Genomic DNA, 16439 nt, shown 5'->3' on the forward strand with positions numbered 1-16439 from the left:
ATGGCGTAGAAGGTAGAGGGAAGAGGAGGGAAAAGAGGGGAGAACTTCCCCCCCCCCAAAAAAACCTCTAGGTCTAATTTGCAGAGTTATTCAAATGAGCAGCTGGGAAATAGAAAGGTGGAACAGAACTGTGGGTTTCTCAGCTGAGCCAGCTAAGGAGAAGGAATAGAAATAATACAGGTAGTCCTCGCTTAACAACCGTTCGTTTAGTGACAGTTCAGACTTACGAACGACTTACGACTGGTCCTTACACTTACGACTGCTGCAGCATCCCCACAGTCACATAATTATGATTTGGGTGCTGGGCAACGGGTTCGCATTTATGACTGCCACTGCATCCTGTGGTCATGTGACCGATCGCCATTTTCAGCCTTCCTGGCCAGCTTCTGGCAAGCAAAATCAATGGGAAACAAAGTGATTTGCTTAACCACCGCATGGTTCGCTTAACGCCTGCCGCATAAAAGCTTGTAAAATCGGGTCAGATTCACTTAATGACCGCTTCGCTTAGCAACCAAAACTCTGGTCCCAGTTGTGGTCATTCAGCGAGGACTACCTGTGGTGATAGCAGCAGGAATCTTAATCATCATCGTTGTCCTTTGCTTCGTGTCAGGGAAGTGCAAGAGAAGAATCAGTCTGAATATAAAACCATTCACATCTTCATTATTTATTCCTTGTTCATTGCAGGATCTGGGGTTTTTTCTCCCCTCCCCTGCTCTTCCAGGTGGCACCAAGTTGAATTTCTTTTCTTCACCTCATTGCCATCTTTCTCCTTGGCTTCCTGTCATCAGAGATACATAAAATTCCCAGTCAGGTGCTCTTGTCTTGGCAGGCAGGGATAAGGCTTTTGTTAATCTTAATTGAGAGCAGCACACAAAGGGGTGAGCGCAGGAGTGGGACCCTGAGAGGCTTTCTTGCCTGCGTGTCAACAAATCCCCTTTTTTCTATCCGGGTGGGCGAATCCACTCCGAAAGCAAGATTGGCAGTTGCTGGTGGCAGAGGACAGGAAACGCAACGATGGAGCTAACTTGGATCTCTTCATTCTTCCCGCTCCAAAATTATCGACTGTATTGTTAAATTGCAATTGCTTTTAACAAGGTCCCCAAATCCTTCTGATTTTCATTGCGTGCCCAGGTTTAAATCGTCCTCTCCCCCCGTTCCGTGGGGGCCTGGCAGATCCTATTCGCTGGGTTTGCGTTGAGTTTAGAGGCATATTCTTCAGAGCCAGAGATATCCAGTGTGGTTTTTTTCCCCATCCCACATTTTACCTTCAGAGGAGGTCAGCAAGATAGGTTGACCTAAGTGGAATAGGTTGGCTTAAAGCCATCTGGTCAGCTTCACAGAGAGAGAATTGGATTTGAGATCTCCTTCCTGCTAGTCTGATTTTGCCCTCCGGATGTATCTGGGAATTGGCAGGTTCAGTAAGCACTGCACCATACAGACTTCCAGGATCCCTGATTGGGTGGGATCACCTATGAGATTAACCCTGGAAAGACGAGAATGAGTATTTATGAAATGATATGAATAAAAGGAGGGGGAAAGGATAAATTTTACTTCTTTCTAAAGTTGCTTTTCTAACCTGAAAAATATTGTAATTTTTAAAAAAAAATTTATTTGTTATAAAAATAGGCTGATGCACACACTTTCCCATTAGAATTTATCTTGGTTTGTTTTGAGGGCCTAAATGTCAGTGCTGGGCTGCAGGAATTTGAAGCAGTGTCCCAGAGAGACTCTGATTCAAATTCTTGATTGGAGTCCCTCGATCAGAGGAAGTAAAGTCCGAACAGAGCAGAGATGAACTGGAAAGGCTTGCGGAATTCCCTGCCACAAGATATGGTAATGGGCGCTATTAAGAGGGATGCAGAAAATACATTCAGGGAGGATCATGATGGCTGCTGGCCATATTTTATCTCCAATACTGGAGAAAACCACCTTCTGGGTAACAGTTGTGAAAGGCCAAATAGGAGAAGACTTGAGTTTATGCTCAACCAGAAGCATTTACACATGCTTCTGGTTGAACACAGTGATGTGCTGAATTGGAGGTGAGCAGCTGAAGAACAAGGATTTTTGCACATTCCTGTGTACTTTGCCTGAGTTCAGATATGGCACAGAAACCGAGGGCTATGCTGGACTCAGTGTAGAAACCACACCCCTTTTGGTGTTTTCAGGCATATAAGGAAGCACATCATGATTTGGAGCTGCTTCTCCGTTTTCGCTTTCTATAATCGGTACCCAGAACTGGGCTGGTGGATTTTTGATTTTCATTTGGCTATCTGAAACTGGGGTGAGTGGTTTTCCCTGATCCATCCTGAAAAAACAGAAAATTACTAGAAAGCGAGCAGCGAGGTCCTTGGCCTCAGTTACCCATCTGCAAAATGGGAACCAGAAGAGTGTGTTGTTATGGCTTACCAGAAAAGGCCATCATTAAGTGCAGCCTTATATTGGCATCTTCTCAAGAGTAAACCCCGGCCTTGAGCGGTATCCAAAATAGATAGGCTTTTATGAGGTTTTAATGAGAAGTCATAGTTAAAATAGACTAAGCAGACAAAGGATTTATCAAAGATAAGCAGCAGTCCAAATGATTCTGTAGATAACTTTATGCAACCAAGTGTGTCCAGATTTGAAGGTAATCAGCTTTTATTTGACACAAGAGTATTATACTCTCCACAAGTAAACGTGTGGGTGGATTTTTGTGTGTGCCTGTAAAAGATTTTGTTGCACAGCAGTCTTTTTCAAGCATCAAGCCATTTTTTCATAGAATATTCTACAAAACCACTGCATACGAAGCCAGATTTGGCCCCCCAAATAGTGTGTTGTAAATAAGAATTCTTAGCAAATCCTCTTGCTAAAAGTCAAATCGTTTTTCTTTCCCTGAACCGGGAAGTTCTGGAGTAGGAGAAATAGTGTCAGTGCCACCTGGAAAAACTCTTTCAAACGGCCCTCAAATTTGGGTGATCATTTATTACGGGCATTGGGTGGATGTAATAAAAGTAGGGCACAACATAGGTGCCATTAAATCCAGACTTCCTTATGTCCTTTTTTTATGATGCATCCTTATTTCCTTTCTGCAATTCTCAGAGCCTCCCTGGCCACGCCACCCACCTTGGGAACCCCAACCCCGAAATTCAGGGTTGCGACGTCCCTTTTTTCCAAAAAGCAAAGTAGCGCACGGCCCGTGACAGCCGAAAGATTGGCTGCCCCTGTTTTAGGCCTTGTGCAAATGTAAGGAGATCAGATCGATACTTTATAGATTTCTGTGTGCCTTTTTATTCCCCTTCTGGGGCTGGCTTGGATTTTGTTCAGGCGGAAGGCTTAAAAGAGAGCTGTTTGGGGCGGGGGGGGGGGAACAGCTGGAGGCTCCCCAAATCCCACAAGCTTTCCCCCCTTCTTCTTAATGCAGACCTCTTCTTGTTGTGTTGGTGTGGCTTTGCAAAGCCTGAAGACACAACTCTGCGCTGGGAGGCGAATTGGGGTGCAAGAGTTAAATCACATCATGTAGCCGCAGCTTTTAAATTAACTGGGGTCCCTGCTGCTTCCCCGATATCTGAGCCGGGCAGTGTCTTGTCCCATCATGCTGAGCTCTTCCTCTTGGTGGGGAACTAATTGGCCATCTTGAGTTGGGGGAGAGAAAAGGCCCAAGCAATTAAGAACTTGGTGCAGCTGCTGGGGGCTGCCGCCCCTTCCCTTCCCTTCCCTTCCCTGCATGCGTCGCTTTGACTTCCCACCACTCACTTCTTCCGTTTTCCTCCCCTGTTTCCAGAACACCTCTATTCCTTTTTCCCATTTCTGGGGTGGGCAGTGAGCGCAGAAGGCCCCACGAAACGGGACTGTTTCGATTTTGGGGGGATGTTTTCTGAGCCAGCGGAAGATCCGAACGATTTCAACACCACAACGAGACTTGGGGGCCAGACAGTTGACCTCAAAAGGAGGCTGGGGAGGGTTTCATTAAATAGTTTCTTTAAAAAATCAATAGAAATCTCCCAGTAATATTAACTGCAAAGGAGTTATCTTCACCCAATTAACTGTAAGGGGACCTGTTGGAGTTCTCTTGATCAGGGGCTTTCAAATACTTGGACCCCTATCTATCTGTCTATCAGCAACTTTCCTTCCTTCCTTCCTTCCTTCCTTCCTTCCTTCCTTCCTTCCTTCCTTCCTTCCTTCCTTCCTTCCTTCCTTCCTTCCTTCCTTCCTTCCTTCTCCAGCCAGCCAGCCAGCCATTTTTTCATCTGTCTGTCCACCCACCCACCCGTCTAGGGGACTTACATGACTGCCCATCTCATATCATGATTCTAGGCAGCTTGCAGCAATCAGTCAAAACAGAGATAAAAACAAATTTTACCCTTCCCCTCTCCCAGGTGCCAGACCAAACAGCCTCCCAGCTTTACCCCAAGGGGTAAACGGGGCACAGCCAGCTCTTCATGGCCCTCCAGAAGGCTAAAAGGTTAGGGACCCTTGGATCTCAGGTGGGAGGCCATGTATGTACGGCTCCCCAGGAAAAAAAAAAATTCCAAGATTTTTTTCCCCCTCCTCACAAAGGAGAAGGTCACCTTGGGGTGACTTTTCCACCTCATACTGAAAAATTTGCTTTTCCCACGCATTGGATTTGGGCTCTCTTCCCTTCTCTCTTTTTTCCCTCCCTGTTGTCATCCTCCAGAGTCATTTGTCTGTGCGTTGGACCCCCTTCCCCGGATGCCCCCCCCTTCCCCTTTGTCGCTCCCAGGGAAGGAGACCATTCGAAGCCTTTCCGCTCTGCGCGCAGCCGAGAAGCTCTTTTTCTCTCCAGCCAATCAATGGCAGCCTTTTCGGCCCCGGCGGGGCTCGGCGAACACGAGATCAATAAGTTATTAGCACCATTCTGTCAGCTGTAATGTGGAGATTGATCGGGACTGGGGGTACCAGCACGCCACTTGGCACTTCCCCAGTCTGATAAAGATGACAGATTAAGGGGATAAAAAAGAGGAATTAAGTCTGGCTGTCAAAGGCTGACACGGGCTGGGGGGCAGCAGCGTGATTGCAGTTGGGCATTTCAGCAACACGAAGGGTACCCCTGCTCTGGGCACCCGCGGGCAAAGCTGCTGTCTGTTAGCAGCTGCCTCTGGGGCAGCCAATTTTGGGATGGTGACGTGGTTCGCGGTCCAGCTGAGAGTCCAGGTTTTTCCCATTGTCTGGCAGAGGCTTCACACATTGAGGGGATAAAGAAACCAAGATGGGGAATGGGTGACGACCTGGCACCGTGCGGGCTAAACGGGGAGACAGCTGGCACCCCGTGGAGAGCCCCTGCGGCTTCTCTTAGTAGACTCTTTGCAGGTTTTAAGGAACTTCAGCTTGGGAGCGACTTTGCAGCCTTGTCGCAGAAAGCTTTGAAGCTGTCTGCTTTTGTTCGAAAGGGCTGGGACAAAGAGAGCGATGCATTTGAAAAAGAGAAGAAAAGATGAATTTCAGAGTTTTAGAGGCACTCAGCCAGGAACCAGCTGCTCATGAAGAACTGGTTTTATGGGTCCCAAGCTGATGAGTACCAGGAAAGAAAAATTAAGGGATGGGGGGCGTTCCTTCATGGAGGTGGTGGCACCCAGCTAGGAAACGGGCCCTTCTGGGTAGGGTCATCCAAGGTCTTGCCTTCGGAAAGGAGAAAGTTCTGGCCTTTGCTAAAATGAGATTAAAGAGGAAGCAGCTCCCAGGAGGCTTTGGAATAAACTCATTTGTACACATTTGTGTTTGGGGTTTATGGCCTGTGAATGTGTGGCGAACAGATGCCACGCTTCTGATTTATTCCTGAACCTTTGACCATAAGAGGCCAGATAGGACCGTGGGCCTCTTTGTGGTTATTAGCGTAGCTGTTCCTTTTATTTATTATTTTCTTCTTATTTATTACGTTTGGGTGCCGCCGGACTCTCCGTGACTCTGGGCAGCTCACAATTAAAAACTTTAAAAAAAAAAAGACTCAGTAAAAATCAAGAATCAAAGAGGACGAAGATGACAGAGGCAGCAGCCTTGCGAATCCAGAGTTAGGCTAGGAGTCCAGATTTCTACCCCTGGTTGGCCGAGCCCAAACGTAAGCCGAACTTCTTTCAAACCATGGTTTTGGGAAAAACAACGTGGGTGCAAAGCAGGTTGAGGGAAACTACAGTGCCCATCCTCCTTAGCGAGCAGGCCAGCCGGCCAAGGGCACCTTTCCCTCTGTTGGGATGAGTGAGTGTTGGAACCAAAACGCAAAACTTTGAACCGCAGTGGTGCCACAATTGTAAGCAAAGCAGGCCTGTGTGTTTATATTCAAAATCCGTCGTGAAATCTACGCCAAATTAACATAAACAAAACCTACTACAGGCCAAGTTAGATTCCATACTAGAAACCTCTGACTTTGCAGACTGGTTATACTAGGCAGATGGAAAGATTTTAAATAACTTGATCTGCATATTCTTTAAAATTCTCTTTTGTTACACACAGTTCCTTGTAGTTGTGGTGGTGACACAAGATATTTTGGGCATCTAATGCTGCTCTTAAAACCTCCCAGCCCATTATCCCATTGCTTTCTCCTGTTCTGTGAATCCAAAGGACTAAAGGTAGTCCTCACTTAACGACCACAATTGGGACCAGAATTTAGGTTGCTAAGCAAAGCGATCATTAATTTTATGACCTTTTTTGCAGCAGTCAAGTGAATCACTGTGGGCGCTAAATGAGCTGTGTGGTCATTAAGCGAATCATACAGTTCCCATTGATTTTGCTTGCCAGAAGCCGTCCGAGAAGGTAGAAAATGGGGATCACGTGACCACGGGACGCTGCAACCATCTTAAATGCGAATTGGTTGCCAAGTGCCCAAATCATGATCACGTGACCGTAGGGATGCTGCTATGGTTGTAAGTGTGAGGAACGGTCATAAGTTGGTTTTTCAGTAGTCAGTCCGGTCATTAAATGAATGGTTGTTAAGGGAGGACTACCTGTAGAATCTTGATTTCTCCTTTACAGAAAACCCGCCAAGGAAGCCGAATTCTGTGTATCTTGGTGGGATCCCAGCCTGCACATCTGTTGCTTGTTTTGCACAGGCCTGTGTGGGGAAGGGGGGGTCTGGATGAGATGAGACTTGGATCTCTACAAGGACAGTGTCTTCTTGCCTGCTCTCATTCGACATGCTTTCAGTTCCCTCCCCAGCATTATTATGGAAGACTATTGATTTTTTTTTTTAATGTGCATGGGAGGAGAAGAAGGGCAAAGTGGATGGGGAAGATGGGGGTGGTTTTGTAATTGCGTATTAGATATTTTGCACCGGCTTGCAGAAGAGCGCAATCCGCAGCATGGCTTTGGAGGGGTTTGAGATTACCACAGAAAGGGTGGGGGGTTGAATACCCAGAGAGAGTGGGTGGAGGAAGATCGGGGACAGTGCATTGGGGGGGAGTGATTCCTCTTTCTGCTGCCCCCCCTTCCCCACTACCCACACCGCCCAGACCCCAGCTGTTTTGCATCAGGGCGCGGAAACCCGACGCAAGGGAGCTGATCAAATGATGCAGTTAAGTAAGGAAATAAAGTAGATTTCCAAATTTATGGCTGGGAACCGTTGCCATTGATCGGCGCAAGGAAGGATTGCTGGTGCGTGACTAGGGAAGCCGAGGCTAACGCACACAGCAACAAGCCCCCTCGCTTTCCTCTGCTGGAGTGGTGTGTGTGTGTGTGTGTTTGCAGGCCTGAAAATGCTCACCAATTGTGTTCGGGGGTGGCATGCATAATCGTGCATTTCCAGCTGAATTCTTTTTCTCTTCTTCTCCCCCCCCACCCCCCGCCTTCCTCTTTGCTTCCAGATGAAGTTTTAGGCAAGAGGAAAGCGTGTCTTCCCGGGAGCAACGGAGGGTGTCTCTTAGAGAACAAAAAATCTCGAAGCGAATCTCCAAAAGGTAAGAAAAGGAAATTCCTTCCAATTTGGGGGGGGGGGGCAGGTGCATCTGTTTTTTGAGGAGGGGAAAGCATTTCCAGGCTCCCTGTTTTGCAAGATCCAGCTGTAACAAGGTCTCTCTGGTTTAGATTCCTTTTCTGAACTTCAATCAGGTTGGCCCAGATCGGTTGAGATGCCAAGCACCAATTTGGTCCAATCTTTTTCTCCCTTTATCCAAATTTGTTATCCGTTAACAAACACATGGAGGGTTTTCCACCAGGCTCAGCTCTCCCTCCCTTCCTCCTTGATGTTAGCCCCCACCCTAATCAACAAATTGATTTTACGAATATAGGCAGAATACAGAATCTGCTTTAAACAGAGCCGGGGAGTTGTATGTTTTTGTTTTTTCTGAAACCCAGCAAAGTGTTAAAACATTCTGCTGCCTTCCATGGATTTGTCCAAACTTTAGCAACACTGAACGAGCTGTAGACACACACACACACACACGCACACACACACACACACACACACTTCTAAGGCGCATCCCAAGCACTGAATGATGTTGCGAAGCGGCCTGCCATATGGTCTCCGAAGGGCTTGAAAGACCAAAAGGCAAATTTGGCACGCAAAATAAGAAATCCTGGTTTTTGAACCCCAGCTGCAATCTTATTTCAAAATTGCAGGGTTATTCATGTCCTCTTAAGATGAGGTGCTTTTTATCAAGATGGATACTGTCTGTTTAAAGCCATGTTGTCTGTGCTCACTGAAACAAGATAGATGGGGACGGGAGAGAACAACAACGTAGAAGACATTTGGTGCTTAAGGATTACATTGTGATGTTGCAGGGATGAGCGGTCGGTTCCTTACATCAGTGTTTCTCAACCTTAGTAACTTTAAGATGGCTGGACTTCAACTCCCAGAATTCCCCAGCCATCTTACCCCAGTTGGTAAGGTTGAGAAACACGGTTTTAGATGACAATGCTACATACAGGTAGTCCTCTCTTAACAACTACAATTGGGACTAGAATTTTGGTTGCTAAGCAAAGCGGTCATTAAATGAATCCAACCCAATTATACAACTTTACAACCTTTTTGTAAAGCGAATCACTGCAGGTGTTAAGCGAACCATGTGGTTGTTAAGTGAATCACACAGTCCTCCATTGATTTTGCTTGCCAGAGCCGACTGGGAAGGTCAAAAATGGTAATCATGTAACTGTGTGCAAGCTGTGATGGTCGTAAGTGTGAGGACTAGTTATAGGTCAGTTTTTCAAGCACTGTCATAAGTCCAAACTGTCACTGAACGAATGGTTGTTAAGCAAGGTCTATGTGTAATGTTGTGTCAGTAAGGGCAGTGCTTTGAAGCTCAGCAAGATCTCCATTTAAAAGAGTTGGGCTGTAAAGATGGGTGGCTGTACAAATCTTTTAAATAAATAAATCAATAAAAATCTCACCTGGTTTTTCCTTGGATGGGAGACCACTAGGAAAGCCCAGCACTATTGTTAAGACTGGGAGTTTGGGGGAAAAAAAATCCCGAAAGGAAACAACGTGAAACCATTTCTATTTTCTTGCTGGAAGGCTTCTGGGATTCCTAATTTTTTAGCTTTTCCTGTTCTTATTAACTTGTCTTTTGAGGGCTGGTTGGATAAATATTAGGAATGCTTTTTATATTTTTTTATTCTTATTGCATTGGATTTAGGCAGTATTTTATTAGCTGTCTGTTGGATTGTTTAATGGTGAAGACATGAACTGCCATAGGCTGGCTTGCCAGGAGCATACAGGTAGAAATAGGATAATAAGTAAAAGTAGTCCTCGTTTAGCGACTACAGTTGAGACCAGCAACTTGGCCATTAAGCAAAGCAGTCACTAAGTGAAATCATGACTGTGCTTATGATCTCGCTCCAGTTTTCCTTTGCTTTACAGGCCTGCGAAGGTCATAAATGCGAGGATTAGTTGCAAAGTTACTTTTTCATCACTGTCATAACTGAATGGTTACTAAATGAGGCGGTCGCTAAACAAGGACTACTTGTAATGAGGGTAGTGATCATGGTGGGTGTGGACTTCCAGATGGCACAGGGTTCTTCGTTGCATTGGCTACAGCAGGCAAACCTTCCTCTCCCACCGGAAGAGAGTTACCATTGCTTCTAGCTTATTCCGTTTTACTGGGAGGATCCCGGGAGGGAAACTTAATCTAGTGCGCGAAGCAGCGCTCTTGTCAGTGAGTCCTGCTGCAATTCTGCTTTGATCGCTAGAGATGCTGGGCTGGGGAACACCAAGGGATCGGCTTGGAGGGCAGGCAAGACATCTGTCTCCATTTTCTCTCCCGTGTCAGCCTTGCAAAGTAGTCCAGACAGGAAGCATGACCAGATGAGCTCATTCTACTTTATTGTAAAGCTACATGAACAGAATCTTGCCAGCCTGAAAGGACAAATCTCCCGCTGTCTCTTTTACAGCCCGAGAAACCAGGGAGGGTCCCTTCCGAGCCTCTTTTTCCGCCCATTATGCAGCTGTGGGCTAAGCTGTTTCTTATCTGACCATTCCCCAGGCAGCATCTCTTTGCCCCGTCTCCCAAGGTCTTTCCCACAGGCCATTACACCCTAGGCTGGAAAAAAGACAGAGGCATACCTCTTATGGGTAAAATTGTACCCCAAATTCCAGAGTGATGTAACGTCAGGATTTTAGCTTTGTTTTTTTTTTAAAATGCAACCTAAGGTTTGCACAGCAATCCCTTCTCCCCTGCACTTTCAAAAGAAAGAAGAAACTTGCAGACCCCCGAATTTTTAAAGGGCTTCTCCAAAGGAGCAGGGGGTCTGCAACCCCCTCCCTTTTCAGGCTGCCTTCCCCCCCTCCACTTAGGCATCTGTCAATGCGTCGGTCAGGGGTCCCTCCCCCCCCCATGCAGAAATGCTGCTTTGCTGATGAAGCCGGTTTATCGGAGGAGGGCTTAAGTCTAAAAGGCTGTTCCTACAGTTTTGATTTGTTTTTTTTCTGGATAGCTACCCCTGGATAGTTTCTTTCCTAATTCTCCTTTTTCTCTCCTTTCCATGTGCACGCACACACACACACACTCTCTCCCTCTCTCCAAGCCGCCGCTGCATCGTCTGAAAAATTAATCACGGTGATAGCGGTTTAATCTATCTCACAGAGGAGCTGAGCTTTAATCAGGCTACCGAGCTATCTATCGCTTTGGAATCAATGCTACTCACCCCCATCTCTCTCTACCCCCCCCAAACTGAAGTCTTCCAGCCACCCCCCTTCCTCAACTTCCCAATTGGATTTGTGATCAATCACCTTGCCTGTCCCCTCGTCCCCGCCAGCTTAATTATTTTATTTTTATTGATTGGTTGATTAAATGTTTACGCCTCCCAACTCTTGGGGAGGGGGGTTTCACAAATAAAGCCCACAGAACTATAAATTAATGCAAGGATAAAAACAAAGCAGACACACCAACTGGTCAGCCACTCAAGCCAACCCATGTTGCCCTACCTGGATTTGCAGTTTAAATGAAAGAGATCTTAGGAATTCTCTCTAAGTTAAGATGGCTCTGTGGGGACCCTCTGACAGCCCTTGGATGCTTTCACAAAACATGCTGAACCTGTTTATGGAAATAACTCCTTTTCTGGATTTATGCAATATGTTGATCTCTCAACTCTGGGTAATGCGGTGAGCCACAAATTAACCAAGATTATCCAAGCTTAGTGCATTGTCCGAATGCAGCCACTAGACCGGTAACTGACACGACTGAGCATGTGAGCGTTAAGCATTTCAACTCTGCTTCCATGCAGAGATTGGTTTATGTTTAGGATTGCATTATCTCAGTTCCTGGTTTTATATCTGAAATCCTCCTCCAATTATTGCTTGCCAGTTAACCTCCTCTATTCAGCCATTGGCTGAGCTGCTGTGATGTCACAGAATAATCTACAAATGCTCCACCTACCAGCGGAAGAAATACCATTTTCCTGATTCTTACTATTCCTCTGTAGTAGTGGGAGGAGGCAGAGAAGTGAGTTTAGCTAATGAGATAAAATTCTGAAAGTTTGGGGGCACTGTGAGCAGGTTTGTGTTTCTGAAGCCCTAACACTTCCTGTTTGCATTTCACCTGATAACCCTGGGATACACTGCCTCTGGACAGGGAAGCTCCACATACCCATCCTTTTCAGTAACGGGCTGGACAGATCCTTTCCTGCATTCTGGCGCCCACGTTCCATAAATGTATTGAGTGGCCCGTAAAGAAGATTTTTATTTTAATCCCCTCCTACCATCTACAGCAGCTTCCCTGTTGTACTCAGCTTTTTCTTTTTTTAATTTGAATGTTTTTGCTGGAATTATGTGAATTCAGCCGGATTCCACGCTTGAATCAATTGTGAGAAATCAATCCCATTTGTTTTGAGCATTCGGATCAATTCGAACCTCCCAATCGGGCCTGATTTGATTGGGGTCCCTGAAAGGCACACGCGTGGTCTGAACCGCCAGATGGATTGGACGATGCAAATCGTTTTGAATCGATTTGGCCCCTTGGACGCCTTTTCACGTCCCGCGTTCGAAATCTGTCTTGACCCTACGCTGTGGGCAGCAACGTGCCACTTGGTTGGGCTACACTAACCAAGTTTCTGTGGTCCCTTGGTAACATCTGGATGTTTTGCTTTGGCCGTTCGAAGCTCGAAGCTCTCTGTGGAGGTACAGAAAAGCAGTGATGTAAAGAGAGGGCGCCACGCAACGTTTCCTGCCCATGTGCGGAGTTTCCTACATGCAGCAACTCACTTTTCTCTGTGGCATCTTTTGGGTGGACGCGTAGGAGCTGAAGGTATGAAACCGAGCAGAATATGATACAATCTAATGTGGAAGTCCAAGGACAACAGAAGACGGCTTGCGGTGGCTGGAGCGTCAAAAGACAAAAGGGCCTGTCTTTTTGGCCTCTGTTCCCCTCCAGGAGAAATGCAGGCCCTGTCCCCTGGAGGTCCTCCAATGTGCCCTGCAAACAGCCAAGAGCGAGAAGGCGAGGAAGTGATTATTGGTGTCCCCTTCCACCATGGTTGTGCAACCGTGAACATAAATCTCCCCAAAATTGGAAGAAGGGCCGTTCCGGGTGCTGCGTGGGCACGTGTGTTCCCAAGTCTCGGCTTTCATCTGGTCTTCACTTTGAAGGTTTGCATCGACGTCCCCCTCCACCCCCGTAGAGGAGAAATCCTCCCCCAATATTGAGGTTTGCTGCTCAGTCAGTTTTTCAGCTCTTCCACGCGGCTTCCCCCTGCCCCGTCTCCGCAGCACCCCAACCAACCGCTGCGGCTGGGGATTTGCAAAACGGGGCTCCTGCCTTTAGCGTCCCCCCCGCCCCGCGTCAAAGCGAGAATGGAAGGGAAATTGCCAAGGTGTCTGCCTTGATGGGGGAAGCAGAATTTCGCTCCCTCTCTCTCTGCTTTGCACCTAAACCTTGCCCAGGATGTGTTGACAGTAATTAAAAATGCCATGCGCGCACTGTTCCATTTCCTGCAACCTCTAGCTTATTAGCGGAGGGGAACAAGCGAGCAAGGGATTCTGTTCTGGAAGTGTAGGGTTTTTTCTCTCTTGCACACTTGCGCGCGCACACACACACAGACACACAGGCATGCAGATCTTGGGCTGGGAGTGGGAGGGGGCTAAGAGACAGTTGGCACATTCGGCTCGTGCTCCCCGGGGAAGTGGGTGGGTGGCCGAATGTGGGCGGGCTTGTCAATCAGTGGCAGCGGGTGTTGGCAGCAGAAGCCTGGGGAGGGGAGTTCCAACGTCCAGACAGGGTTTTTTCCTTCCCTGGGGCGGTGGGGGGCAGGGGATTGGCCACCTGCTGCAAGAGCCCAGCACAGCCTCTTCTCTGCTTAATTAACCCTTCCCTGTTTCCGTCCCCAGTGAGCAGATCCCCATGCCGGAAGGCAGGTGGGCTCCCTGGCTGGAAGAGGGGGATTTCTGTGATTCTTTCTGTTTTCGTTTCTCTTGCACAAAACGAGGGATGTCTGGTGGGTTCCCAGAGGGGAGATCCATTTGCAAATATTGTTCTTAATGAAAAAAGTCAAACTTGAGTCCTGAAGGCATGCCCCTCGCCCCGTTTTCTTGGCAGTGCTGCGGTGACCTTCCCCCCAGTCTAGCCTTTCATGCTGGGCTCTCCTGGTGGTCTCCCATCTGTCAACAAACAAGGCCCGTCTTCGTTTCTTCGAAGTCGAGAACTGTCAGCTCGGTGCTGCCAGCTGCCAATGACTGTCCTTATTAATGTTGCTGTTGTTAACTGGTGGGAAGCTGGAAATTATTCACCCAGAATGTGACGAGGATGCTGGTTAAGCAATGCAGGGCTGAACTGTTTGGATCTTTCTTACCTCCTGAAATTTGGGAGGCTAGGTTGTGCTTCAAAACAGCCTTCAAATCCTTGACGATGGTGGTTTGTAGCTGGGAAAAGCAGCTTGATGGTGGAATGTTTTGGGCAATCCTTGGCTAGATCCCTCTAAGCAGAAGCAGGAGCACCAGCTGATTGGGAAATGTGGGATACTTGTGCTGAGCAGGTGAGGGGGTCAGACTAAATGTCCTCTGAGGACCCCACACTTTCCTCTTCTGCAAATGAATTCATCTCCCCTTCTGCAACCTGAACTCCCTCCGGCTGTGGCTTTCTCTGATAGATACTGAATGGGCTTAAATATTCTGTACAAAAGGGATGGGTAAACGTGTGAATTAAAAACAACGAAAGGGCGAGAGAAATCAGGGACGCTTCCTTCAGCTAGCAGCTCCAGCATAGCCGGGGTTACACAACTGTGGTGAGCAGTTTTACAGTAGTCTTTGCTTGCAGCCTAGAAGCAAAGAGACGTTTAAACCAGCTCTGCTTTTGATGTCAAGCTCTTGGCAGCCTAGAACCAGGTCTTCTTTAATCAGATTTGTTGCAAAAGAAAAGGTGATTGTGTTGCAGAAGGCTCAACAGCTGGATGCTTTCCCTTTAGCACCTAAGTTTGGCTCAATTTGCTAGGACAGGGACTTCTTAATTCTCTTTTTAGCAACCGTTTGATGGAGAGCGGGAGGAACGTGCGGTGGTTCTGAGCAAGTCACGTTTTGCAAAAGGTTGCTCAAGCAACAGGCAAACTAAATTGGAGTTAATAGTGTGGAGGCTTCCGAATCAGAAGAGGCTGGCTGCTGCTTGGTCCCACTCGCTTCCCCCAATTCTGTTCTCCTCTTTGCTGGTCTGTCCCTGGCGTCCCCTCCCAGTCAGCACTGCCTTGTGGGATCTCTTTGGGCTGAGGATGATAACCAGATAATACCCCCAGCATTGCAGAAATATTTATTATTTATTTATTTATTAATCAAATTTATCACCGCCCATCTCCCAAAAGGGACTCTGGGCGGTTTACAATAAAAAAATATAAAACTGTAAAGCAGTATAATACATAGTAGTTATTAAATTGAACTGTCCTCCTGCTGCTTTGCATGTTAAATGTGCTAGATTCAGGAAGGAGCAGTGAGAAAGGTGCCACTCCATGAAACGGAGAACTGGATGGGTGCCAAGTCATCTCCTGTGCTCATTTTCAAGTGAGCGCCTGTGTTCAGAATCATGAGGACTGGAAACTAAACTTGACAAAGGAAAAGCCGTAGAGCAAACTTGTCATATGGGCAGTCCTCATTTAACAACCATTTGTTTAGTGATGGTTCAGACTTACGACCTTGCTGAAAAACTGACTTGCGGCCCATCCTCACACTTATGACCATTGCAACATCCCCATGGTCACGTGATCACAATTTGGGCGCTTGGCAACCATCACAGTCACGTAATCACCATTTTCGACCTTCCTGGCCAGCTTCTGGCAAGCAAAATCAATGGGGAACTATGTGGTTCCCTTAATGACCACAGCAATACGTTTAACGACCGCCACAAAAAGGTCGTAAAATTGGGTTGGATTTGCTTAATGACTGCTTCACTTAGCAACCAAAATTCCAGTCCCAATTGTGGTCATTAAATGAGAACTACCTGTAGTGTTGCAAAATGTAGATCTGTTTTCAAGGCACAGGTGTTAAACACAGGCACTGGGTTGGAAGAGTTCAGCATTTGCATAAAGGTGCCTTAAAGGTAGGGTGAGGTTTTTTGCTTTTTGTTCTGTTTTAGGCAAATCAGGAGCTCGCCTCCCACTTCTTTTTGACTACTCACCCCTCCTTTTCGATTTCCCACCCCTCAGAAAACTCCCACACGCCCCTGTTGGAGGGGACAGTGACTCAGATGACTCCAGAGGAAGATTACAGGCGGATGATGTCGGCGCTCAACGAACACAGCACTTTTGAGGAGCAGCAGCAGCAGCGTCTCTACCAGTTGGCCAGCGGGCTGTCTGTCCCAAGCCACAGTGGTGAGGATGGGTTTATGTCTCCCCCATGCAAGGGGCATTTGCGGGGGGAAAAGTTCCTTGGAAAAAGGAACGTGGGCTCTGGAGTCAGTGGCAAATGGCAGAAAATCTCTCTTTTTTGGGAAAAGGGGGTCTTTAAAAAAAATTCCTTGGAAAAAGGAATGTGGGGCTGTAGAGCCGATAATAAGCGGCAGACAATATTTTTTTGTGGGGGGGGGAAGGGTCTTAGAATGCAGAAAGGA

General features: G+C 47.1%; 1 protein-coding gene across 2 annotated transcripts in view; it reads left to right on the plus strand.

Annotated features, from left to right (window-relative positions):
- The window catches only part of SAMD11 (sterile alpha motif domain containing 11), a 93367-nt gene that overhangs the window by 50559 nt on the left and 26369 nt on the right, over positions 1-16439 (plus strand). For both annotated transcript variants that reach the window (XM_063317441.1, XM_063317442.1), the window contains exons 5-6: positions 7788-7880; positions 16036-16200. In XM_063317441.1, coding sequence (XP_063173511.1) covers positions 7788-7880; positions 16036-16200 — 258 coding nt within the window. The remainder of the gene's footprint in view (positions 1-7787; positions 7881-16035; positions 16201-16439) is intronic.

Source organism: Candoia aspera, chromosome 18 (assembly GCF_035149785.1).
Source record: "Candoia aspera isolate rCanAsp1 chromosome 18, rCanAsp1.hap2, whole genome shotgun sequence".
Lineage (NCBI taxonomy): Eukaryota > Metazoa > Chordata > Lepidosauria > Squamata > Boidae > Candoia > Candoia aspera.